Source organism: Eleutherodactylus coqui, chromosome 13, assembly GCF_035609145.1.
Source record: "Eleutherodactylus coqui strain aEleCoq1 chromosome 13, aEleCoq1.hap1, whole genome shotgun sequence".
NCBI classification, from domain to species: domain Eukaryota; kingdom Metazoa; phylum Chordata; class Amphibia; order Anura; family Eleutherodactylidae; genus Eleutherodactylus; species Eleutherodactylus coqui.
Genome location: NC_089849.1, coordinates 37,249,498 through 37,276,991, shown reverse-complemented (window position 1 = coordinate 37,276,991; position 27,494 = coordinate 37,249,498). Strand labels below are relative to the sequence as shown.

The 27,494-nt window shown below is 46.4% G+C and overlaps 2 protein-coding genes across 3 annotated transcripts in view; both read right to left on the bottom strand.

Annotated features, from left to right (window-relative positions):
- IFI35 (interferon induced protein 35) overlaps positions 1–9,515 on the bottom strand; it is a 44,803-nt gene extending 35,288 nt beyond the window's left edge. Inside the window, exons 1-2 of the mRNA XM_066586409.1 lie at positions 9,312–9,515; positions 1,465–1,522 (exon numbers count right to left, since the gene is read on the bottom strand). Coding sequence (XP_066442506.1) covers positions 1,465–1,506 — 42 coding nt within the window. The 5' untranslated portion in view covers positions 1,507–1,522; positions 9,312–9,515. The remainder of the gene's footprint in view (positions 1–1,464; positions 1,523–9,311) is intronic.
- Positions 9,516–14,651: 5,136 nt separating this feature from the next.
- On the bottom strand, positions 14,652–22,388 carry RPL27 (ribosomal protein L27). Of its 2 annotated transcripts, none has more exons than XM_066586138.1 (5): positions 22,332–22,388; positions 20,112–20,194; positions 19,849–20,018; positions 16,691–16,801; positions 14,652–14,742 (listed from the first exon to the last, which is right to left on the bottom strand). In XM_066586138.1, the coding sequence occupies exons 2-5, from the start codon at positions 20,190–20,192 to the stop codon at positions 14,694–14,696; spliced, it is 411 nt and encodes a 136-aa protein (XP_066442235.1). In that variant the 5' UTR covers positions 20,193–20,194; positions 22,332–22,388; the 3' UTR covers positions 14,652–14,693. The 2 variants fall into 2 exon arrangements, with proteins under 2 accessions (XP_066442235.1, XP_066442236.1); XM_066586139.1 differs by lacking the exon at positions 22,332–22,388 and adding an exon at positions 22,279–22,297.
- Between the last annotated feature and the right edge of the window lie 5,106 nt (positions 22,389–27,494).

Below are 27,494 nucleotides of genomic sequence, written 5' to 3'. Positions count from 1 at the left end.
GTTTGTGCGCCCATTCATATAGCCTGGTGAATTGCGCTGAGCTCACCAGGCCATTGCCCACTTCCCCTTCCTCCCCATCGCAGGCTCACCTCTCTTCCTCGTTCTGTGCAATGGGAGGGGGTGGGACGGGGGCGAAGCTAAGCACCAGTCCGCCTTTCCAACTCCTATTGATGGCTATGGACAAGGGGCGGGAAGAGGGCAGGCACTTAGCTCCGCCTCCATCCCACCCATTGTCCATAGCATCAATGGGAGGAGGCAGGCGGACAGCGCTTAGCTCCACCCCCTCCCATTGCACAGAACGAGAGGGGAGGAAAACAGGTGAGCCTGCACGGGTGGGGGGGAGCACCCACGCTGCTAAACTCCCTCCCACCTATGGCCGCTGCCATGGGCTCCCATAGGAGCCCGTGCAACGGCTGGACGTATTCCGGCCAAAACATAGTTCCAGAACTATGTTTTGGATCAGACGTAAAAACGCCCGGCGCTATATTGGCTTGGCCGGGCGTTTTTACGTCTCACAAATACGCCAATGTGATCTGATGCATTGGAAATAATCCATTGCATCAGATCACAGCGCATATCGGCCGGCCATGAAAACGCCGTCCGATATGCACTCATGTGAACGAAGCCATAGGCTGAGAATTGGCCTATGGGGACAAACGATCACTATTATAATCGTTCATCCCCATAGGCCAGGCCATATCTCCCTGTTCACACATGGAAATCTACAGACGAATGCCCTCTGATATTGAACGATCAGCCAACAAACAAGCTGATCGCTCTTTGCTCGTTTGTTGGGTGATCATTGGGTGCTTTATACAGCCCAATTTTTGGCGAAATGCCCAGGCCCAATTATTGGGCCATATAGAAGGAACTTAAGCTGATGTCAAGCACTTTCAGTAGCAGCTAATCGCTCATAAGGATTAGGATGTTAAAAACCATCTGTAACCCGTTTTCAGGGATTCATACCGAACGTCATATGGAATCCAAGGACATAAAGTAAAACATGGTCTGAACATACATGAATCTAATATGTACAGCCAATGTAGGTTTCCGAATTCTGGCGTACAGGCTCCACCCACCCACCTGCTTCCGTTATCTAGGGAAAGGCCGCCTGCACACGGGCGGAAATCCCGCCGCGGGATTTCCGCCACTGAAAGCTTGCATAGGATTGCGTTAACAAACGCAATCCTATGCAGACGGCCGCGGTTTGGTCGCGTGAAATCTCGCGCGGCAAACAAACCGCGGCATGTTCTATTAGAGCCGGGGCCGCCGGGCGCGGGTGAGTACGCACTCGTCCCTGCAGGCGCTCGGGTCGGGTCCCACCGCCGGATCCAACCCGCTCGTCTGCAGTCGGCCAGAACGTCATGCCACCATTTTAACACACAAACCATCAAGCTTTTCTAGTAAATTAAGACATGCGTTTTGGTATCAGACACGAGCTCTTAAATGTTTTTGTTATTGTACCTCATTTTTGACCATCTTGGACGCCATCTTGGTATCTTCCATGTGACAGCTGTGATTTCTGGAAGCAGATAAATTAAAAATTTGTTCAGAAAGAATAGAATTTAAATGTTTTCTTAACTATGTGTCTTAAGGCTCATTTACACGCATAGACAATTTTTCAAATGATTGAAAGATTGACAGTTTTAGCGATCGTTTTGCATAAAGTGTTAATCATAAGGGTCCCTGTTATCTCTCTCTGAACAATGGATTTTTAGCTCACCTTAAAATCATTGTGCAGCCGAAGAGTGAACGATGGCAGCATTTACACGCAACGATTATCGCTCATATGCCATAGTTTGCACGAATTTTGAGCGATAATCGTTGCGTGTAAATGGGCCTTTAGAAAGTAGCTTACTGTGAGATGCTATATCTGCCCCTGCTTTCTTAAGTATGTTTTAGGCTCGAGCTACATGACAAACCTGGCCGCGACCAAAACCACTAGACTACTGGTGCTTAGATTAACCCCTTATGACATGGCCTATTTTGGGCTTAAGGACGCAAGGATTTTTGGCGGATTTTCTTCTCCATTTATCAAAAGTCATAATTTTTTTATTTTTCCGTCGACGCGGCCAAATAAGGGCTTGTTTTTTGCGTGGAGAACTGTAGTTTTTGATGATGCCATTTTTGGGTACATGGACTATATTGTAAAACTTTAATTTATTTTTTTTATGATAGCAGGGAGAGAAAACGCATCAATTCTGCCATAGATTTTTTATTTTTTTTTTTACAGCGTTAATCATGCAGCATAAATAAGACAATCCATTTTTGATCACTTTTATTGCGTTTTTAGTGAGGCAAAATGCTAAAAATTAGCATTTTGCCTCAGTTTTTTAGCGTTTTTTTTTACGCTTTTTTCCGTGCATAGTCAAAAGCATGTGCAACTTATTGTACACATCGTTACGGTCACGACAATACCAAATATGTGGGGTTTTAATTTTTTTTTACCTTTTTTTAAGCTAATATGAGAAAAAGCATAAAAAAAGGGTTTTTTTAACGTTTTTTTACATTTTTTTTAAATTCATTTAAAAATTTTTTTTTTTTACAACATTTGTGTCCCCCTGGGGGACTTTGACCACAGCCCTGATGATCGCTGTGATAAGGCATGGCAGGGCTACTGCCATGCCTTATCGCTTATACAGCGATTTTAGGCATTGGCACTACAGGACGCCAGTGTCTGGCGATAACATTGCGAGAGGCGGCCGGATACACAGAGGGAGCGCGCTCCCTCTGTGAACTCTTTCACTGTCGCGGCAGGGAAGGGGTTAACAGCGGGGGGCCGCCGGCTGTGATTGACAGCTGCCTCCCGCTACGGGATAGCGTGGGATCATATGTGATCCCGCGCTATCCCCAGGACATAAGTTTACGCCCTGTTGTGGGAAGTACCCCGCTCCCAGGATGTAATCTTACGCCCTGGAGCGGGAAGGGGTTAAAGGAATTTTACTGTATTTGCAGTATGATTAACCCCTTAGTGACCAAGCCTCTTTGTGCCTTAATGACCAAGCCAAATTTTGGAAATCTGACATGTGTCACTTTAACATAGAATAACTCCGTTAAGGTTTTGCATATCCAAGTAATTTGTGACACACTTTATATAGTGTACTTCATTTAGGTGGTAAAAAGAGACCGAAAGAATTTGTGGATATTTATTAAAAGCGACAAAATCTGAAAAATGTTGAAAAAAAAGTCATAATAATTGCAATATCTGAAATCTGTGCAAATCCAATGTTATTCATTGAATAGCACCGATCACATTACTGAGGGGGGCTCCCCGCGGCCCCCCATGACAGCTCCAGGTTGTCGGCTACCTCCGGGAAGCAACAGCATGGAGCTGTCACGTCCAGAGCCTGCAGGGCTTTAATCCCCAGAGGAAGCATGATCAATATACTACCGTTGAACTCAATGGAGGCACAGCGCTAGTCGCAGGTTACCACAATGTTGCGGTTGTGTTAACTAGCAACTTACACTGCGAGTTGTACTCCATTGAGTTTAATGGCAGTGCAATTTTGCTTCACTACACCGTAGTTTTGGTCACGTGACCCCAATCACAGTCAAAATCACTGTGTAGCTCTAGCCTAAGAGGCGCTTTTTACCGCGATGTTTTAAACACCACGTTAATCCCAGTATAACACTCCCATGGAAATCAATGCGACCTCCCAGTCATGCACTCAATCACGGCACTGGATGGCACTTTCGAGCACCGTCATTTTCGAGAGGAATCTATTATATGTTTGTCATATAGCGCACCTCATTACCAATCACAATGACGGGTGCGCTAAAACACGCTGCGGCCGAAAGCAAAAGTATAATCGTGGCAAGGGCTGCATTTGAAATTGCGGCGCTTTGCTGCTTTTATGTGTGAGAACGGCTTTAGGGCCTTTCTACACGGAATGATTGTCGGGCACTTTAACGCCAAACACTTGTCCCCTCGATCGCTCCTGTGCTGCATACATATTGGGACAGGTACTGGTGCATTATGTCTCCACCAAAATAATGGGTGGAGACATGGTTTAGCATCCTCAGAGGCTTAGGCCTTATTCAAATGACCAAATATACACAGTTAATAAGCGGTGTCCAAAAATCAGGCAAAAATCGCGACCATCTGAAGCATTGGATTCCAATGTATTCATTCAGATGAGCGGTTTTTAGCAGCGTAAAAAAATTGCGCCGTTAAAAATAGAACATTGGCGGCAGTTTTCGGTCACTGAATTTATATGCTGCGTCCAAAGATAGGTTTTGCCCTATCTTTGACCGAGATACGCTGGAAGCTCCCATAGACTCTTATGGAAGCTGAAAAAAGGGAGGGGAGGGAGTTTAGCTGCGTCCAACGCTGGGAAAACAAGACAGCTGGCTCTATTTAAGCATTAGCGGTCATTCCGAGGATTTCTACCGATCAAGGGATTTTCGTGCTGAAGTGTATTTTTTGCGGTATGCTGCAGCCGGCCATGTGGATGGCAGAAAATACGAAGCTAAAGATTGGAACTTGATTGTGGCTACTCTTCATTCATGTGATTTTTTCCTCGTATACAGCTGAATGTAATAAAACAAGCCCTCATACAGCTATGTCAACAAGTTACGGCTCTTACAATCGCTTGGTCTTGAAACCCAAAGATAGGCTGATCACTAAGGGGTTAAAAAAAGACCTCCATCCAAAACGTTTCTCTGAGGATGGCTATATCATTGGGACGCCTGCTAGTCATTGACCCCCTACTATTACTGAAAGGAGAAGCAGCTGCCAGACATCTCTGGATGCGCTTATCTCCAGGGGAAGCGAACGATGAAGAGCGGAGCTCCCTCATGCCTGAGCCTTGTTCCCCTGGCGGTCAGCTGCCCCTACATATGAGGTTGTCAGCAGATTCCTATGCAAGCAGTGGGATCAGCGCTGACATTTCTGTGTACGGCCAGCTTGAGTCATTCTTACATTAACTTACTAGGTCTGTCCAATGTTTGTCCCTGGTAAACAACAGCGCTCTATTGTCTGATGGGAAGCAGGGAGAACCAGCTTGTAGGGTGTGGTTATATGTGCCCTGAGCTCATGGCAGGAGATACTGTTCTGATTACAGATTAGGGTATGATCACACATCGGGGATTAAATTAAAGATTTCGGGGTTGGTTTTCGCCGCGGAACTCCCTCATTGAGTCAGATGAATTCCGTAGTGAAAATCCATAGCACTTCTGCCACAAATAGACCATGCGGGAAGCCTTCAGAGGAGGTGAGGAGGAGCGCCGCGTAGAATGACATCAGCTGCAGATACATGGCTGATTTTAAGTCAAAATCGGCTCCAATGGTGGATGCAGAAATGCTGCGGAATTTGCTCCCTGTCTTGTTTGGAATGGCCCTGTACTTTTTATAGCGACGGAGGTAAAATCATATTAGTCTGGCTTACTGCATCTTATTAGAGTCTACGGCGATTGTGCCAGCCTTCTGGCGATTGTGCCTGCTCTGCACATTATCGGGCACCTCTGTGATTCCGTTCTTTTGAATGTTTTCATACACATTAGCGATGGTTTCCCATATGGCGCTAATATATCGCAGCCTTATCCTCTGCCACAGCCTCGCTCGCATTCACAGAACTTTCACATGATGGAGAGTGTGATATGGGGGCGATATTCACGGCCCCATACCCCGCTCGCCAGTGTGAAGGCAGCCTTAGGCTATGTTCATGGTTTTTGTTGCACAATTAAAAAACATCAAAAACTGCATTTGGAAGAAACTGCATTCACTATTTAAAATTACGTGTGCATTTAAACAATGCATGCTTTTTTTAAACCAGCTGTACATATATAATTATATACAGGAGATACCCAGGTTATACCAGTATGGTCCATATCACTATATACAGGATGTATAACTAATACCAGCTGTACATATATCATTATATACAGGAGATACCCAGGTTATACCGGTATGGTCCACATCACTATATACAGGATGTATAACTAATACCAGCTGTACATATATCATTATATACAGGAGATACCCAGGTTATACCGGTATGGTCCACATCACTATATACAGGATGTATAACTAATACCAGCTGTACATATATAATTATATACAGGAGATACCCAGGTTATACCGGTATGGTCCACATCACTATATACAGGATGTATAACTAATACCAGCTGTACATATATCATTATATACAGGAGATACCCAGGTTATACCGGTATGGTCCACATCACTATATACAGGATGTATAACTAATACCAGCTGTACATATATCATTATATACAGGAGATACCCAGGTTATACCGGTATGGTCCACATCACTATATACAGGATGTATAACTAATACCAGCTGTACATATATCATTATATACAGGAGATACCCAGGTTATACCGGTATGGGACATATAACTATATACAGGATGTATAGCTTATACCAGCTGTACATATATAATTATATACAGGAGATACCCAGGTTATACCGGTATGGTGCACATCACTATATACAGGATGTATAACTAATACCAGCTGTACATATATAATTATATACAGGAGATACCCAGGTTATACCGGTATGGTCCACATCACTATATACAGGATGTATAACTAATACCAGCTGTACATATATAATTATATACAGGAGATACCCAGGTTATACCGGTATGGTCCACATCACTATATACAGGATGTATAGCTTATACCAGCTGTACATATATAATTATATACAGGAGATACCCAGGTTATACCAACATGCTCCATATCACTATATACAGGGAGATGTATAACCAGCCCTCAAATTTTTTCGGACGAGCAGGCATGTACTCGAAAATGGCGATACTCGCTCGAGTAATTTGCCTTAACGAGTACACTCGCTCATCTCTAGTAATTTCTCTTCTAAATATGATACAGGATGATTCAAGACTTGGCGGACCAGACTTTATGTCTGTGGCCGGTCCTCTCTCCATAGACCTCTTTATTTATAGATAGCCCACAAGGTTAATGATGGGAGGACTGTCCACTCAGGGATGAGCTTTCAGTTATCTGCACCCTCCCTTAGTAATGCCACCATTTCCAATTAGGACAGAACCCCCCTATAGAGGATTTCTGCCATCGTCAGTGTCCGTCTGCCTTCCTAAATGCTTTTCTAAGTGCAGATGAACTCTATTCCAAGTCATTTTATTGATCATAGATAGAACTGAAAGTCTGCTGCTTATAGTGGATGGAGGCGGCGGGGGGAGAACACTTTACAGCCACCCCACCTAGATGCCGTGCTGTGAGCGATGCCAGCGATACCCGCTCCTGTGAAACAGCACAGCAGTGAGCTTCACTGGGGCGCGCTGTCGGGCATCGTTTGCCCAACAGTTCGTCCCGCCTAAATGGGCCCTAACTTATACCAGCTGTACATATATAATTTATATACAGAAGATACCCAGGTTATATCAGCATAGCAGTATTATTGTACCTTGACGCCACCAGAAGCTAGGGATTTGACAAGAGGAACCCCTGTCACACCCCAACTCCCGATTGGCAGAATTGGTTAAGCTGCTTGAAGGTCCCACCAGCCTCGGTACTGATTTGTGCCTGTCGTCTTGTTCGGCGGTAATGATTCGGTGTAAATGCTTCTATGCTACTACTGTAACATGCAAGCATTTACAGCTAATAATGAGAGCAAAACCTACCGTAACCCTCCAGCCCTGGCTGCACTGTGCACCAACGCTGTCCTACCCCCATGCAGTTGCGCTGACATAGTGAGCTGGGTGACTGTGAGCAGCCGAGGAGCACAGCAGTTCTGCAGGGTGAAGAGCTCAGCACGGCCATAGGACCGGAGGAGCGCTGCTACACATGCCCGATAGCTGCCAGATAGCAAGGGGGGGTGGGTGAGGGGAGAAGGTTTACTGTCAGCAGCGGAGGGCAGCGGGCAGAACATCAGCAGGCTCCTAGGACAGGAGGTGCGCTGCAAGTCATCAGGGACAGCAGGAAGGGGGTGAGTGTCAGCAGCGGCCAGAACGTGAGCACGCTGCTGGGACCGGAGGAGCACAGCAGTGGGAGCAGAGGGGGCGAGTGTGAAACTACGCTGCTGGGACAGGAGGAGTGCAGGAACACATCCTGACCTGCCAGGACCTGCAGGAGAGACATCTCAGCAGCCAATCAGTAACAGGGGGCATCACCCCTCTGTCACTCTTGTCTCCACTAAGACTTCTTGGTGGCGTCAAGATACAATAATACCCAGCATAGCATGCTCCATATCATATATACAGGGAGATGTATAACTTATACCAGCTGTACATATATAACTATATACAAGAGATACACAGGTTATACCAGCGTGGTCCATATCACTATATACAGGGAGATGTATAACTTATACCAGCTGTACATATATCATTATATACAAAAGATACCCAGGTTATACCAGCATACTCCATATCATATATACAGGGAGATGTATAACATATACCAGCTGTACATATATAATTACTGTATATACAGGACATACCCAACTTATACCAGCATGCTCCATATCACTATATACAAGGAGATGTCTAGCTTATACCAGTAGAACATATATAATTATATACAAGAGATACCCAGGTTACCCCAGCATACTCCATATCATATATACAGGGATATGTACAACTTATACCAACTGTACATATATAATTATATACAGGAAATACCTAGATTATATCAGCATGGTATAACCTGGGTATCAGCTGCCCCGCATTTTACCGGATGAAAAAGCGCTGCAAGCAGTGCTATTTCTTCCGGTATTTTGTGCTGGAGGTTCCAATGCAGATGTGAACGCGACCTTATCCTTCTTTCCTCCGCCATCTTCTGTCAGAGGAAAGACGGACAGCTGCTGTACATATACGAGAGTCATGCGATCCTGCTGAAATCAGCGGTTCAGACAACCATGTATGGGGGCCTTTATAAAGAAAGTTGTGGATAAGAGTGTAACAAACACATTATTAAGGACCTGAACCATATCTCAGTGGAAAATAGGGCATGCATGTACGCCAGTCATAAGGTGGCATTACAAAAGGTGTCCAGCATGCCTAGTAAGTGCGCCATTTATATTGCTTCAGATATTCACGTACCCTAAGACACTAATTGTGAAGGCAGCTACGATAGCTCCGCAACTCACACACATTAGGTAACTACTGGTCAAACTTTGTCCACCCTCCCTCCCTTCTCTGTTACATGCATGGCATAAGGAGCTGCCAGCTGCTGGGGCACACCAGATCCGCTCTTCTGCATTAGGCCATAGTTTTAGCTATATGGGGGTGATATACCAGTGGGTATATAATGGACCCCGGTGCCTGGCACGGTCAGTAATTGCAGACTGCTGACATGTTCATACCTCTCCTCTGCCGGCTCTGCTCCTCTCCTCTTCTTTACGGCATCTGCAAGTTTGCAGCTTTCGCTTTCATTTCTTCTCCAGGAAATTCTCAGCCTTGTTGTAAGAGGCGCTCCTGCCCTCCCGCCTTACCGTACATTCACATGTAGCAGATGTGTTGCAGAAAATGTTGTGGCTGTGCATTCACTTGAAGGGGGCTGGCAGGACTCCCTCTGTGAACCCTTTACATGCCGCCATCAACAAAGGTCGCAGCATGCAAGGGGTTAACAGTGGGGGTCGCTGTCCTCGTGTACCCCATTGTTGCAGGGGGAGGCCGGCTATCAGTAACAGCCAGCTTCAACTGCCGGAAGGTGCAGGATCACTTCTGAACCCGCACCATCCACAGGACGTAAGGTTACGTGCGGTCACACGGGGCGGAAATCAGATGGAATTCTGGGAGATTTCCGCAGCAGAAAGGCAGCTTCAAAACCTGTGCGGATTTTGAAGCGGCTTGTCCACCTCTATTCTGCTGCGGAGATCTCTCCCCATGGAGAGGAGAGAGCCCGCAGTGGAAACGGCGATACAATTGACATGCCGCGGCTTTGAATTGCGCACGGCCTGTCAGTTTCATCACGGCTTGTCCGCAACGTGAATGAGATTTTTGCAAAGCTCGTCCACTTTGCTGCTTAGACTCGGGTTTAAGATTGCCGGTGGATTTTCTGTACGGAAATTCCGCAGCAATTCGACCCTGCGTGAACGCAGCCTTGGGCTAACTGCACAGAGGTGAGCGCGAATCCCGCCGCCATATCACGCTCCCCACCATGTGAATTCCCCGAGGATGCTAGGAGTTTTCATGCCAAAACAGCCTGGCATCACTTCGGGGAAGAAGCAATCCTCCTGCCGTGGCTGTGGGAGACCTCGCAATGCTGCTGTCGCCGACCCTAGTGAAAACAATGGGTGCTGCAATGTGAAAGAGAATGCAGAAAGATAGAACATGGTAGATAGAACCATCGCTCATCTGCATGACCCCATTCAAAAGAATGAGGTTCGCACTTGTGCGTCTCGCTAAGCACGAATCTCACACAATTTTGACGCACAACTCTCGCATGAATATGAACCCCATAAGAACCTGACTTTTCTAACTTTTCGCGTTTATATGGGGTCCTCGGAACACATCGCCCAGGGACAATGGGACAGGAAAACGCATGGCACGGCGTGCAAGGTGCATGCGGGTGCGATGTGAGGTTTCTCCTTGAAAACAGTGAGAAACTCTTAAAAATCCTTCGGCATGGCACGGGAGAATCGCTACTTTACCTGAAGTGATGGGAGGTGGTTTTAATAAAAAACACCTTGCCTCCATGTGTAAATCGCACATTGGCGAGTGCGATATCGATCAGAGTTTATCGGATATCGCGCTCAGCCGTGTGTTAGCCTATGTTCACACATGACAGCGGCCGGAAATGGGAGGTGGGAGGGAGTTTAGCAGTGTGTCTCGGCTGTTGGCAAAGGGAGGGGACGGGCCGAGGCGGGAGATTAGCACACCGAGCTCCCACCCTCTCTCATTGCAGACAGCCGGCTAAACGTTATCCCTACGCCCGACCGTATTCTGGGTGCGATGTATACATGCCGCACACGCTCGTCTGTACGGCTATATAAACGGGAGATGCAGCCGTGACTTGGTCACAGCTGCCACTTGTTCAGGCGATTTTCGGTCACGTAGCGCCCGTGTGATAGAGCCCTCAGGCGTATAAACGTAACGATTGTTAAAAGGTAATCATTCAAATGAGCAAAAGTGAACAATAATCGTTCGGTCTAAACGCGAGCCAACGACCCGCACTACAAACGAGGATTACGCTAATCACGCACTTGTCGATCGTTATTCAATTTCAGCGGCACTAAAGATCACCGTTAGCCCGTTCCCTTCTCGTGTGTCCCATAGGAGTGTGAGGCACTGAACAAGGAGTGCACCATTCTCAACAATGATCTGCCTGTCTAAACGAGTTAGCGGTGACGTCACTCGCGCGTTCACACGAGAATCTGATTGTCTACAAGGAGTATAATTAATGACCCAACTGCTATAGTGCACTGCTCTAGCCCCCATAAACAGCCTTTGTTCTACTGTGTTCCCCGCCGCAGCCACCCTGCTATGCCTGGGACTACTGGCATAGGGTGTTGCCAGTGTTTAGTCTTTACAAACCAAGTCGCACAGTGACATCTGCTGCCCAAACATGGAACTACACATCATATGATAGGAAACAGGAAAGCGGAAGATACCCTTGTTTAACCCCTTAAGGACACGGCCTATTTTGGGCATAAGGACGCAATGATTTTTGGGTGATTTTCATCTCCCCCTTTAAAAGCCATAATTATTTTTTTTTCCGTTGACACCGCCATATGAGGGCTTGTTTTTTGCGTGGCAAGCTGAAGTTTTTATTAGTGCCATTTTTGGGTACATAAACCATATTATAAAATGTTATTAATTTTTATATTATGATAGCAGGGAGAGAAAACTTCAATTGTGCCATTTTTTTAGCGTTAATTATTCAGCATAAATGACGATCCGTTTTTTCCTGTGGGTCGGTACAATTACAACAATACCAAACATTTTCCACAATAAAAACCCCTTCGGAAATTATTTGCTTTTCTAAATCGCTGCATTCAAAGTCCTGTAACTTTATTTTGCCATGGATGGAGCTCTGTGAGGGTTTGTTTTTTGAGTGACGAGATGGGGTACATCCGGCTGTTTTGATCACTTTTATTGCTTCTTTGAGAGGCAAAATTAAAAAAACATTTTGCCTCAGTGTTTGTGTTTTGTTTTTTTTTTAATGCTTTTTGCTGTGCAGAACAAACCGTGTGTTGTACGAGTGTTCACGAATACGATGATACCAAATGTGGGATTTTAATTTTTTTACCACTATTTAAGTCCCTGTAGGGCCGTGTGAATGGGGGAGAAAATGTTCACATGATTGTTCACAGTCCAATTGTCGGGTAAATGGCATTTGGCAGAACACTCAGGCTCCAGAGTCCCTGTAAAGGACAATGTTTCTCAGATGGCTGCACTTCTATACTACAAGGAAGAAGGGGGGGGGGGGGATACTGCTAAGGCCTCGTTCACACAGGCTACAAAGTCACGTGATTTTGTAGCATGGCTGCAAATCGCATGTATGAGAACTCCATGCTTTCCTGTGGGTTACGTCACACATGCAATATTTTGTAGCATGCAACCACCCAACACAGAAACCTTGTGGGTGCAGCCACTCGTGAGGTTTTGTAGCCCATGTTTCCCTATGGAGCCTTCCTCTTTGTTGCATCACGACAGGACCAGAATGTCAGCGCAGTTGGCAGTCGTTCAGCAACGGTTTTCTGGCAACAGACTCTTTAATCACATAGCAAGTACAGCCTTTTAGGCAGTAGCCTTACACTCCACACCCATGGCATGCAGATTTTAGATAGCAACCAACGATCATTTAAAAGCCGGCTTGAGGACTATGGCGATTGTAGGTTAGGTTTAGTAAAATCACAAGGGAAGGGTCTAGGGACTGAAAGCAGCCTCATGGTACGTTCATGCTCAGCGGAACTGGAGGGAGTTTTCTCAGCCCAAATTCTGCACCAAAATCCATGCCTAAACTTGTACCAGACTTCACACCCTTCAACTGCAAGGATGAAATCTGCAGTAGATCTACATCAAGATCCACGCCAAGTGATGCAGATTTTGGTATGACTTCACTAAAATCCGCTAAGTGCGAACATCCTTCAAGGATACAGACAGCGGCCAAAGTATGTATTCACAGAGGCAAGTATTCCGTGCGAGTTCTGTCAAGAAACAGGCAGAACTTGCAGGGAAGAACCGACAGTCCAAGTTTCACGAAACTAGAACATGCAGCGAGTCTTGCAATGTGCGGAGTGTCAGGTGCGATGGAACTCGCCGTGTGAATACGGCCTAGAGGGTGCCCGTATACACTGGATGATCCACTAAACGTAGATTGCACCTGGCCTTGCTTACTGAAAGTGCAGGTGCCACACAGCCATTAGCAGTGGTCCTCTGTTTAAGGGCACTCTTAGGTCTCCATCGGTTGGGGACTGTACTAGTGATGCAATATACAGACTACCTACCTACAGCACCAACTTTTTCTGAATGGGTCCAGAAGGTGAAAACCAAGCCATCAACTGTTAGCACAGGAAAGCTGCAGCCAGCAACAAATGGGATATTATAAGGTCTTCTTTTGACCAAATGGGTAACCATGTATCACCTGGCTACACGGAATCCATAACACAAGTGGCTCTCCAATCAGCAGCTGGAGAGCGCCCACATATCATTGGATAACAAGGGAATTCCCCATTGTGTCAACATAAGGGTGCTTTTACGTGGGTCAATCTGTTGTGCCCTCACACAGGAACGAGCATTGGTGACTAAATGAAAGTGGTGCGGCTGGGGATTGTTCCAGTCCGCCTACTCCCATTCACATTAACAGGTAGTCCATAAGTGAGCGAGCGCCTGTTTATGTCATTCAGTTTGTCTCATTCGTTGTTCAGTCGGGGCATGCCTTTACACTGAACTCTACTTGTTCCGAGTGTCCCTGGATCGTGGGAATCAGAACGACAGTTTAAAAGCACATTAAGAGCCCATACTGTCCTCTTTTCAATGGCGGCTTTAATCTGCCTGCTGATGTCCTTTTGCAAACTGCAGGCAGCCTGAGCCGTCTCCAAACTACTGCAGCCAATGACAGAACGTAGGGATCATCACTAAACTCAAGTCATTGACTGCAGCACCATCTTTACAGGATGTCAGACTGCAGCCTGTAAACAGAGTTCCAGAGCCGCTAGAGGACAAGGAGGAAGCAGCGAGTATGAGCTCTTTATTCGGTTTACACATTAAGGGACGTCTTTGGGGGATGGCTCTCTGGCAAGCTTTAAAAAAAGTTTCTCAGACAACCCTTTGGACCATAAGGAAGCGTTCCCACAGCTTTTATCTAAGCTGTGCGATTCCGTCTGGGGGTTGTCACAAATAGCATCGGGACGGAATCATTTGCCCATCAGTGCAGCGGACATCACTTGGGTTCCACTCATTTCCGTTATATTTAGATTGTAGGACAATGTAGTCGACTACCGTTCTATAACCCAATATAATGTCACACATACACCAGGGTGGTGTCAGTTACACAAATGACAGCGAACGGTTCCATTAGTTTCTGTTTGGGAGCTGTTACTTATGCTGAACCCTCCCCTTCCCCCCCGACAGTCATGAAAATCACTGAGGTAACAATCCCTCCGCCCCACTCCCAAGTAAGCAGCTAGGAATCCATTTATTACACCAAGAAGCTCCCAGCAGTTAAGTCATGTCCATTACAAACACTTAAGACTTCATGTTTTTCATAAACTTTAATGTTGAACAAAACGAACAGTGATTTAGAACCGCAGCTTCTGGAAGAACCACTTGTTTTTGCCAGTCTTGTACCTGTAAAATACATAAAGACATATTTAAGAAAACTAGTAATATAATTATATACGGTCCCTAGAGCTGTCCAAAGAAATGTCAATTTAGTGCAGAGCTGATGTATAGTTATTAGTGTCTGCAATACTTTACAGCAGGAGCAACTAGAGCGAGAGAGCTGGAAGTTTAGGAGGCGCATTCACATGAGCGGCTCTTTAGTTCTGCAGCAATGGGCAGGTGTACAATCTTCATCCAATGTAGTTCTGCAGAACTACAACTCCCAGCCCACAGCTGTCAGAATGCGATGAACTAACGTAATGTATAAGACTGGAAGAAAAAGAAAATCATGGGCTCCTAGGATGACCATGGAAAAGTTAGGAGACAATATTGCCAACAGAACCATGTGGATCTAAAAGACACACACTTTGGAGGAGGGGGATGTGTGTCTCCTAACTTTTCCATGTCATCCCATGAGTGCAGGATTTTTATTTTTTTTTTTACAATTTCTTTTCTTTTCTATACACTGGGGAACAACTGTTTAGAGGTCCCCGAGCACGCGTGCAGCTCTCCCCTTAATCAAGTGGATGCGAGCAGCATAGGACAAAGGCCGAATGGACACTTATTGGAGGACCACAGGTGAGGCACCTGGAGACCCATAGGGTCCAGGAGCCCACACCCAATGAGTACAGACCATTGCCTTTTGAGGCGCTTTCCTTATACTTTCTTTTGCAACGTATAAGACGGCATTCTATAAACGCTCTCATTCACTACTGAGGCCTGGTTTGGAGGATGTGAAATGTTCTAGCACTGGCTTCCCATTTCTTATTACTATACTTCTGTGTTAACATGCTAAAAGCTTGGGGTTTCAAAAATCCATTGATGTCAGGCAAGCCTCAAATGAACATCCAACCCAGAAGCTCAACCCATCACTCACAAAAACAAGGGTACAGAAGGCCCTTCAATGAATAGGATGATTGTCATACGTGTGCACATCACCACTTCCTCCATTTCAATGAGACCACAAAGATAGCTGAGCGCTTGTATTGGGTTATCCGTCAGTGGAGCGATAGTGTGCGAACGTGACCTCCACTCCATTCAGGGACCCCATTCTTGTGATTGGTGGGGGTCCTAGATGACATACCCCGACCAATCAGCTAGTGATCCCCTTATCCTGTGGATAAGCAACAACATATTTCGGTTGTTCAAACACTTTAAAAGGGGTTGTCTGGTTACTTTTTGAAGATTTAATGGTGCACATGAGTGAAAACATTCAACAGTACTTACCCGCCCTTGGCAATCCAGCAACGCAACATTGCCATTGTTCCAGTCGGTTGACAGTGGAAGTCAGCTGACCGCAGCCTGCCATCAGAGGCTACAGCATCACCATTTGGAATTCCTGGCCTCATGGCACCCAGTATGGGAGCTGACACCAAGAGAATGGGTAGTGACACTACTGCCTCTGATTGACAACAGAAGTCAGGTGACTGCTGCGTGCCAGAGACCAGAACAATCGCGGGTCTGCAATGCTGGATCGCCATGGCCAACCAGTAAGTATAGCTCCCTGCGGCCGACAGCTTCTTCTTAGTGCACTTCATAGTGATGGGTGATGAGGTGCACTAAACAATTACAGAACATGCTGCGCTTGAAAATTGCATTGCTAAAGGCGCTGTTTAGCACTGCGATGGAATACGCTGGGCCATGGATTTTAATGGGAGCGTTATACCACGATTAAAGCAGAGTTCAAAACGCCGCATTAATCACGGTAAGAAGCACCTATGTAAGCGAGGCCTTAGGAACAGTCATGGATCCTACAGAAACTTAACTGATCTGAGAGATTTATTTAAGGGCAATCTCCTTATGTTCAAAGCCTGACAGAACCTAGTTTATGTATTCTTAAATCAGCACAAGCTAGTTGTCCACGATATGCACCTCTCTGTGCAATACTAAACAGCCAAGAGCAGGATATACCAACCTCTCCTCAAATTTTACTTTGGCCTCCCTCCTGGCTTTACGCTTCAGAGCTGGGTCCCTGAAAACATCCTTGTTCACCACAGCCTTGTCCAGGGGGATGTCAACAGAGTATCTGCAAAGACAAGGACATTTCTGGTTCACTTATGTGTGCAAGCCATCAGTATAAAAAACTGTCACTAGGTATATAGTTGTGCTGCGGGTCAGAGGGTGATCCTTCCCAAGATTGTAGAAAGTAGTGCGCTGCGCAACCTTTATGAGATTTACCATTTACATACAAATATATCTAAGCAAAGTACCAACATGAGATCTCTGCCAACAAAATAAAGGCCATTTTACATGACAGAATGGTTTTGCATCGTCAGCGCATATAATACAAAAAAAGAAGAAAAATTATACAAAGCAATCTGTAAATCATTTCCTTCAGTATTTCGGAGAGCGGCTGCAACAAGGAACTACTATTCATTTACTCCATGTCTTCCTACGATAAGACCTCACATGCCACAGTCACAACTGTCACTGTGCCAGTCAGCCCATTATTGGCAAAAACACCCGTCAGACATGGAGTGCAGTTGAACGCATGCAGATAAAGGCCTGGCCCAGACTCAGATAAATGCCAGAGAAGATCTTACACCTGGCACCACGTCTTGCTCTCAATTACTACTCTGTCATTCCTGGAGTCTTCACAAGCATCTTCATGCGGAGCGTCATCCTGCTCCTCTACGTATTTTATCATAAAGTGGTCTACCCATCTGAAGCCCGCACCTATATACGCATGCTGGGAGTTGCGCGTCCAGAACACATGGCGTGTCCCGATACTGACAAGACATCACTTCAGGACAGCGGTGGGGTGGATACAACTAGAAAGGCTAAGGCCTCATGTCCAAGGGGTTAAAATCCGCAGCGTATCCGCGCCCCATAGGGATGCATTGGACACCCGTAAATACCTGCAGATGTCATTTTTCCCCGTCAGGCGTGGATCCGCGTGCGGGGAAAAAAATCCGGACATGCTCCATTTTAATGCGGGTCTCCCACGGGGACGGCTCCTGCAGGCTTCTATTGAAGTCTATGGAAACCGTCCGGATCCGTGGGAGACCCGTACCAGAATTAAAACTCACCTGTTCCAGACGATGCGGTTCCTCCTTCCTTCCCGGCCGGATCTTTTTTTCGGCCCAAGCACATCCGCCGGCCCGAAGAAAGAAGATCCGGACACGAAGAAGGGAAGAACCACATCGTCCGGAGCAGGTGAGTTTATTCTGATTTTTAGGCCTCATGTCCGCGGGGCAGGAGGGACCCGCTACAGATTCTACATGAAGAATCCGTGGCGGGCCTGATTTTCCCTGTGGACATGAGGCCTAAAGGTCCTTTTATAAAGCCTGGTATGAACGTTCCTCCGAACATTCGCCTGACAATCTGCTGTGTGAAAGGGCCAATGATCAGACCGCAAATACGTTTACGCTCATTTGGATGATTGACGATTTCCAGAGAGCATGAAAAGGCTCATTGATTAGCTGTACATATTCCTGCCTACGCTGACAAGTGATCATAGTAGAGGTTGCTCATTTACATAAGCATTAAACATTTAATGAGTGCTGATATATATGTTTGTTGAGCAGCAGTCCATACATTAGATTAGTGTAAAAAGGACCCCAAGATTGTGACAGCAGGACCCTTAGCCTCGGAAGCAGGTGCTTCTAATCCTGAGATTACAGTGCTGGAGATGCTCTCTATAGGCTATGTACAGTGAAACCAGGGAAAAGCCACTTGCATTTAAAGGGAACTCGTCACCTGCCTAAAAAACACAAATGTTAGGGCAGGTGACAGGAAGCCAGGTGAGGCATTTCATACCCACCAGCTTTCTAGTTTCTACCTGTAAGATGCATGCGACAGCCAAAAATCTCTTTTCAGAGTCCTGTTTGCGCGCTCTCCTGTGCAAGTCTATGGACTCTGAAAAGCGGTAAATTTGCGGCTGGCACAGATTTATAAGCCGGCACCAGGAAGCAGGAGTGTATGAGAAATACCTCACCGGCTCCTTGTCACCTTCCCTAACAGTAGCATGCGTTAGTTAACGGTGCTTTAGGCAGGCAACAAGAGTACCTGTCGCCTCTCCAGATTTCTCCTTTTTGTATTCCCCATACCACCAATTCTGCATCTTGTCAGATCTCCTGGTTGTGCTGTTCCTCTGTTGTAGAATTTACTGAAATCATTAAAAGCTGACAGATGCTCTTTATACTTGCAGATTTATATCTATTTAGTGAAAATTAGTACAGCAGTTCTATTTCACATGCCAATACATGAACTTGTCTTACGTAGCAATGTGGGGGCTCTACTGCCTAACTCACAGCAGAAGTGATGAGTTTAACAGGGTAGGGTAAATAAAAGTGCTGGGAAAGAATGTGGCATGGGCCATTTGCATTGAGCAAAGTTAAAAAAAAAGGGGGCCATTTCTGGGAGTGGAGACATGCAGGTCACTTTCCTCTGAGAATACACTCATTTTGCAATTACGAGTTCTCCCTCTGCCGCGCTTTAAAATGGCTCTGCTACTGATGTATACCAGTGGAACTATGGAGCACAGAACAAGTGCAATGGTTTGTATCTGCTATTGCCAAAGACCATAGTAGAGGGCAAATCCATTAGAGCACAAGAAAGCCGGATCCAAAAACGGATCCCATTGTTTTCACTATGATCGTTTCTGTCAGCTGACGCATCGAATGCAACACCAAATGTCTTCCTATGCTTGGATGAGAAATGCAGTGGTTTTCTGTCAGGCTACTTCAGGTTGTGGACACCACACTGGTGCATAAAGTGCTCAAAAAGGTCATTAATTCTGTCCAAGCTCAGGAGTAAAACTACCACCTAGACATAACTGATATGTGCACGCAGCATCAGCGGGGTTGTAGAAGTGGCTGAAGAACTGATGCACATGATAGCATGACCGCTCCTGACAACCTCTGTAATACACCGATACAGGCATAAGACGACAATTCTATACAAATCTGACCAGAAAAGAACAAGGATGGCGTGCTCCATCAGGTGCTGTATGACTGAGCTGTGTCTCTAGAGGACAGCTACATGCACATGGTCTAACCATAAGACGGATGGGATATAAAAGGCTTTGACATCACCGATGCAGTGACCAAACCTGGGTTATTCAGCCCTCACCTGGTTGGCATGAGATGGTTGTAGTTGTACACCTTCACAAAAGACTTGATCTTGGACCGCTTGGCAATTCTTTTCTTGCCCATGGTGGCAGTCACCTTGCGGGGATAGCGGTCAATGCCAGCAACCAGGGCGTGACTGTACTGACGATCTGAGGTGCCATCGTCAATGTTCTGCCAGGGAGAAAAAAAAATAAAATATAATGTACACAATAATACCCGGCATCAACCTTTATACTGAGGAATACAGATTGGGATCGGGCATACCTTTACAATGACAGCTTTGCGGCCTGCGTAGCGTCCTGCCAGAACAAGGACGACCTTCCCTGGTTTCATAAACTTGCCCATCTCTGCAGGGAAAAAAAAATTCTATGTTAATAAGACTGTCAACATTTGTAAGCAAGATAAAACAGCTCAAACATCTTATTACTTTGTATTCGGCCATGCCCAAGATGCTACGGACATCCCGAGTCATCGCAGCACTGCTGAGAGCCTCCAGAGCCACTCCAGGTAATGTGCCTGTTCCTCATTGATTGGCAGCCCCCCTCTTCTAATGTAATCCCTTGCAGGCTCCTCCTCAGTCTGGTAATGCACAGTGAACCCCCTGCACCTTACAAGGAGCACCAGCGACTCAAGGGCCTTCAGCAAGGCCAATGACTCTGGTGGATGTCATTAATATACTGCATAGCAGGATACAAATTATCCAGCAGAATGACACCAGTGATTTCAACAAAAATCATGTACACAATACCGGTTGCTATAGCGACATGATGGTGCATTAGTATGCCAAAAAACAGTGACAGGATCCCTTTAAATGAATGCACCTTTGCACAGATTTCCTTCACTTACAGAAGTGCAGCCTGACAGCACCCCATAATGGAAAGAGCCCACGGGTGAAGGAGCATGGATGTCTTCAAGGAAGGATAGTCTCCAGATTGTTATTAGAAGGGTCCCCCAATGATAAACTAATCACAGGGTCTCCCGCGGCTGACACCCCAGTGATCACATCCGCCTCTGAGGCTGTCACAGACCCGGGCCACAATCCCAGACAGAACAGCTTGCTGTGCCATTATCCCGTAAAACGTCATAAAGGCATGACAGACCCCCTTATAGCCAGCGGTCGATCCGCTGAGTGCGACAACATTCCCATTACTAAGGCCGCTGTCACATCTGCATCCATCATAGATGCAGGAAAGACTCCAGATGAAATAGTACAGCATGCTGCGCTGTTGTCCTGGAGACTTCCAGAGGTCATAATGGAGGCCGGACAGACGCCATTATAGTTTATAGGGTCATTCGGCGCCATCTGATTCTGTTATAAGAGCGATTTTTGTCCATTTGGACAGGAAGCCTACTTTTACTGCTCCTGTAATGCAGCAGGACACATATGAACCCGGCCTTAAAGACCCGGTCACCATCTTTTTGCACTTCTATCGGAGGGCAGCACAAGGTAGCGACAGGCACAGATTACAGCGATATGTCTGCTGTGTAGATCCGTGCAGTAGTTTGGGAGAAACTTGCGTTTTATCAGTAACTGCACTTACATAGAGGACTACAGGAAGTAGTCCTGGATATGGATGAGCAGAGAGCAGTCAATCAGTGACTGGGTAGGTGGAGCTAGCCTGCAGCTCATGAATATCCAGGACTACTTCCTGTAGTCCTCTACATATGTGCTACTGATAAAATGCAAGTTTCTCCAAAACGCCTGCACTGATCTATACAGTAGACATCAGTGTAACCAGAGCTGCCTTATAGCGCTCAGTGAGGGCTGCAGAGACACGGGGACAGTCTCTGCAACACAAAGCTGTAATAAAAGGCAGGGAACCAAGATTATGTGTCACCCCTACCCTCAGGATAACCTGCGGATTGCTGGGGGTCTCGACACCAACGGCCCGTTTACACAACGATCGCCATTTAAAAATATAGCTTAAACAAGTAAAATTCGATCTGGGGTCCCGTGTCCCCCCTGCGAGGAGGGTACTGAACGAAACGCCGGTCACACAAGCCAACCGACGTGGACTGTTCAGCCCACGCTCCTCAGTCGGCCATCACCAGTGGGAGATGCGGCCTCCACAGTGACAGGCAGAGGGGGACAGGAGACCCCCATTCCCCAGATCAGCGGTGAGTCCCCACCAATGTGATTCTGGTACAACCTTCAAGTCCAATGCACCCATGAGGAGTGGCACCGCTGCGCCCCCTGCAGGCCCAGATATCTGGCTGGATGTACAGTCCATGAAGCTCAGGCTGAAGACCCCACGTGACATGCCGGGAGCAGCCATCACTCCTGTACAGTCACACCGACACATATGTGCAGCCCGGCCCACTATATACACCTCTGACCGGGGACTAAACAGCGGCCCCCGCCATAATACCCGGCCGGTTACATAAAGCAAGCCCCGTCCTGTGAACCCCCTAGGCCTACAGAGCGCTATACCGAGGGGACACGGAGGATGGAGAAGGATTACACGCAGAGCCCCGGCTACTCACTCGCTCCAGCTCAATGGCCGCCCTGAAAAGAAAGGAAGTAGTTACGTCTGCGCTCACCTTTCACACGCCGCCGCGATGACGTACTTCCGCCCGGAGTGTGTGACGCTCTATGCTGTAGGAGGTCGGTTTTCTATGGTGCTGGAGGACCCCGCTCCTATTGCTCCCTGTTGGAGGAGGGCAGGCTGTGGGTCACTTCTGTGCTTTGCACCGTGTAATAAAGAGACATGTCCATCAGATGTGTTCACAGCAGCCCTGTATCATGTAGTCAGACATAGAAGGGGCTGCGGACACTTAGGGCCTCCAAAGGCGAGCGTGTGCGCAAATACGCTCGCCGCAACACAGAAAATGTGTGCATGAACTAGATTTGGGGATGGCGACAACCGGGCTGATGCACGCGTCAGCGCAGAGTAATGTCATCTTTGCACGCACTCATGAGAACAACCCATTGAAATCAATGGCTTCGCTTTGTCACGTTTTACGGGCGTGAGTTTCACGCGCACAAAAACCTGCGCAAACCCGTTAGTCCGTTAAAGGGCTTAAACAGCCACAGGGAATATAAAACGGGTGTACTGCGTAGGACAGCGTGCGTGAGATACACCGCGACACACCGGGTCACCGCCGGCTCTACAGCTGTAAAAACGCTGCGTGACCCCCACAGCCGTTTACACTTACGGACATATGAGCCGGCCTAATACTGATAGATTGGTGGGAGCCCCACCTATCCTACGAACAGCGGACCCGTGTCCCCCTATTTCACAATGCCGGGTTGTGTCGATCACTGTAAGGCCTCAAGCCTTTTTAGCGGGGAATCCGCGATCGGTTCCTGCAGCTAAAATCCGCGGTTCAAGACGCACATAGAAAATAATGGCGTCTGCTGTACTCCACGCACGGATTTGCAATGCATAGGAGTGGATTTAAAGACACAGCATGCTCTATTTTATCGCGCATTATACGATGACTGGCTGTATTGACCTCTGTGGAAGCGCATATCCGCATGTGCTGAGTGCATGAGGCCTCATGTCCACAGACGGGTCAGATTCCGTGGGCGGGAGGCCTGCCATGGAATTCCACCCCACCCGCAGCATGAGGACAGTACTTACCTCTGCGTGTCTGTGCAGATCTTCCATCTTCTCCTCTGTGGATGTGGGTGGGCACGCCAGACGTCACACATGCACAGTGATATATATATATATATATTTTTTTTTTTTTTAAATCTCCTGTTTTTCCGCGGGATCCACGGCTCGTCTGCAGGGTCAGCTGCGGGTGTGCCGCGGATCAGACAGCTTCCATTGAGTTCCAGCAGATGATTGAAAAAGTGAAAAAAACTTTCTCTCTCGAGAATGCCCCTTTAAATGATGGGTTTATAACTTTTTTTTATGTTGAAGCACTTGCCCCCTCTATTAAGTGTTTGTAACCCCCTTTTATGTCTAAATATATGATATAGGTGAAAACTTGAAAAACCGTATACTCTGCGGAATACCCCTCTAAGGCCAGGTTCGGTCTCTGTTGAAGGTTCCGGTTGGAGCCCTAGGCCCAAGCCTAGATGAAATAGCACTATTATATCCAGGAAAATGCTGTTGGGATTGCCAGAAGTCAGATGGACCCCATTATATTCAATGGGGTCTTTTCATTGTTTGGCTTCAATACAGGAATAGACCAGAACCGCGGCTGCAAGCTGCTCCCTATTCATGAACACAAGATATCCACCTGTGTGAAAGCACCCCAAGACGTTTGGAACAACCTCCCTGCTGAGTTTCTTCAAAAACTGTGTGCAAGCATACCTAAAAGAATTGATGTTGTCTTGAAGCCAAAGGCTGGTCCCACCAAATATTGATGTGATTTACATTTCTCTTTTGTTCATTCACTTTGCATTATGTTAATTGATGTAAAAACTATTAATACTTCTATGTTTGAAAGTGTTCTTACTTTGCAGCATTTTTGTCACGACTGCCTAAAACTTTTGCACAGGACTGAATGGCTTTTTTGATAACACCAGCAGACATCGTACAGAGCTATAAAAATGTGTCTCCTAACTGCGATATCCCTTTAAATGATGGCCAGATGTCACTGCTGCACCCTTTGGCCATAGTATGTTACAAGTTTAAAACTTTTTTTATATAAAGTGTGTTTTGCCTTTATTTTAATGGCTCATATCCCTTTTAGTAGCAGCGACTCTAAAATGCAGAGGCTCCCACTCTAATCTTATTTTTAAAAAGACTGTTACAAAGGTTGTCTCATCCGGACTTGCTATTTCCATAGGATATGGTAAAGGATTATCCCCAAACCATGTATTGGCTATCTGCAGTGTGAATTCCCAAGCAATTATGAGAATGGCGCACGGGTGAATGGACCGCTGGTCACATGTGCCCTGCCCATACATTATCCCGCGGGACGTGTGTTATTCTCAAGATCCCCCACACCCCCTCCAGTCATTAATCATTTAACACCTTCAGGCAGCCAGTACCCAAGCATGTTTTGGGGCCTTGTGTGGTCCATGAGCCTATACACATGGACATTTGTATCACAGGGCCCCATGATCTGGGTGGAATAACTCATCACACATCCTATTCCTGTCTGTTTTACAGATGAGAAATAGGGTATGTCAATGTGCAGAATTTGCGTATAACAGACTGGTGCCTATGTGCTTGTCTGATGCATGTTGCTCCCGAGTCTTCTAGGCACAACTAGCCCAAGAGGTTGGGGAGTCCCTAGCCATACTGTGCCTAGGTGATAAAGGGTTTTTGTAGGATCACTTTAGGGGACATTCACAGGTAGTAGAAATAGTGCGGAAAATCCACAGCTAAGTTTGCAGCAGACCTCACCCCTTCAATGGATCCGCACCAAGATCCATAGCAAAAAATCTGATGTGTGTGTGAACCTTCCACTCCTGTGCTCGATTGTCACGGAAGCACAGGGCCTTCTGAAGGCACCCAGGGTTGCCATGAATGTTTGCCTATTAAGATGTGTCTGTGGCATGTCTTAATAGAATACCTGTCCAAATGCAGTACGTACGATAAAGTACACCCTTCATGAACTCCTTTGAAAACTAGCAGCATTTTATTTCCATGATATGATCTATTTGCACCACATCTACATAAATAAGCATTTAAACAGACCAACAAAAATGGCAGTAAGGACATGGCATACAGGACGGGGCATTCAGCCAATAGAAGATGTACAACATGGAGACACTGGATTCTCGGAGGTCTGTTCACAGGGTCCACAGTCAGATGTTCAGGCATATATGATGTGAAAGCAATAAAGTGATTTACCCCACAGCCGCCACTTCTACAAATACCTGATGCAGTTACACATTAGTGCGCTGCAAACTATACTAATAGATGCGCCAAAAGTGCAAAATAGGAGTCAAATCCCATTAGAATGGAATAGTCCATTTCCCCCCTTTTTTTCCCATATGGAATGGTTTTAGGATTTTGGTCAGGGTCACCGCCATTTAAGTACTTGACATTGTGCGCAACCCAAGCTTGGCGAGATCCGTCCTCATCAGGACTGAAATGGTCGGAATACACTGCAAGGGAGGAAAGAGGTAGAGAGAAGGGTGCAGATTTCGTGAAATCAAAGTTTTAACCCATGTACTTACGCTGCTCTCACACCACCCGCTAGACGCCGCAAAAAACTCCCAATGATTTCAATGGGGCCTCGCAGACTAGCGTTTGAACGTAGCGTTTCTAGCGGCACAATTTTCGAGCGTGATCTGCTCTATTTTCCTGCGTTTTAGCGCCACGTAAACACACCTCATCCCCCATAAACAATGGAGCGCATTAAAAACCACTGTTGTACGCTGTACAATGCATCTGAAATCGCGGTAAAGTGCTGCGATTTCAAATGCAGCGTTTTGCTAAGGGCTGTGCAAGTGGCCTAAAAAGGTTGAAGGCAGGCATGCTGTGGGGTGATAATCTGCAGGTTTTACAGAACGCTGCCGAAGTTTTCTGCAGGCCGTGGAGGAGATTTTGGAAATCACAAGGCGGAATTTACAACCGAGTTTTCCATGGGAATTCCGCCTCTAAAAACCACGGCTTCCCACAGCGTGGATACAGCCTTGTCAATGGGCAAAATCTGCATGTGGAATTCTAATGGGGAGGGGGAAAGAGGCGAGAAAAAAAATGCATTTCTGAATCATAAAGTGGCATGTCATTTTTGACATTGAAACATGTCAGAATTCCGCACACGGATTTGGGCCATTTGCTAGGGCTAAATCAATGCTAGAAACCACAGTTGAAAGCTGTGGATTTTGACAGTTTTTTTTTTGTTTTTTTTTTAGAGGCAGCATTCACGTGTGATCATTTTCCGAATGCTGCGGAACGTCTGCAGAGATTCTGGCAGCGGAAATTAAGCAGCATTTCGGGCCGGTGTGAAAGCAGCCCAAGGAGACACATTCACACGTGGCTCACGCGCTGCAGAATTTCTACGGCTTGTGAAAGTGGCTTTAAAAAGAGGTATTCTAAGTTGCTAGTGTAGAATATCAATTGGTGAGGTGTTCAGCTTCTGGGACCCACATGGACACCACAAATGAAGAGCGTGAGGTATCAGGGTCCATTTTGCAATTCACTTGCACAGTAGTATTCAGTCCCTTTAGAAGTAGAGGTTTAAGGGGCGAAAGAAGAAAAGAAAAGGAAAGGAAAAAAAAAAAAAAAAAAAGGGAGGAGGGGGAGCTACTTTTTTGTGGCGCTTCTTCAGGGGAAAAATAATGCCGCACTAGGGAGTTATGAGATGCGCTACAAACAGTACATCTTTTTGTGGCATCACTTTTCATGAATTTTCTCTATCCCCTTCAACGTAAAACTTTCTGTTGCCAAGAGCAACCAATCAGATCTCAGCTTTCATCTATTAAACTGCTTTGGTCAAATAAAAGCTGAATTCTGATTGGTTTCTATGGGTAACTATGTTTAGTCAGACAGTTTTGATACATCCGCCCCACCACAGGAGGCAGGGGCGTAAGCTCCTGCACACAGGATGGCTGGGAGTGTTATATAGGGAAAACCTTGGAAAAAGGGCTGCAAAGTGTAACTAGTGCTGTGGCCCCTTTATTCTAAGAATCGGTGGGGGTCCCAGAAGTCAGACCCCATTACCTTCTATCCCTTGGATATTCTGACTGTGTTGACGCATTCCAGTTCAATGCCCTATAAAAGAATATTTTATAGT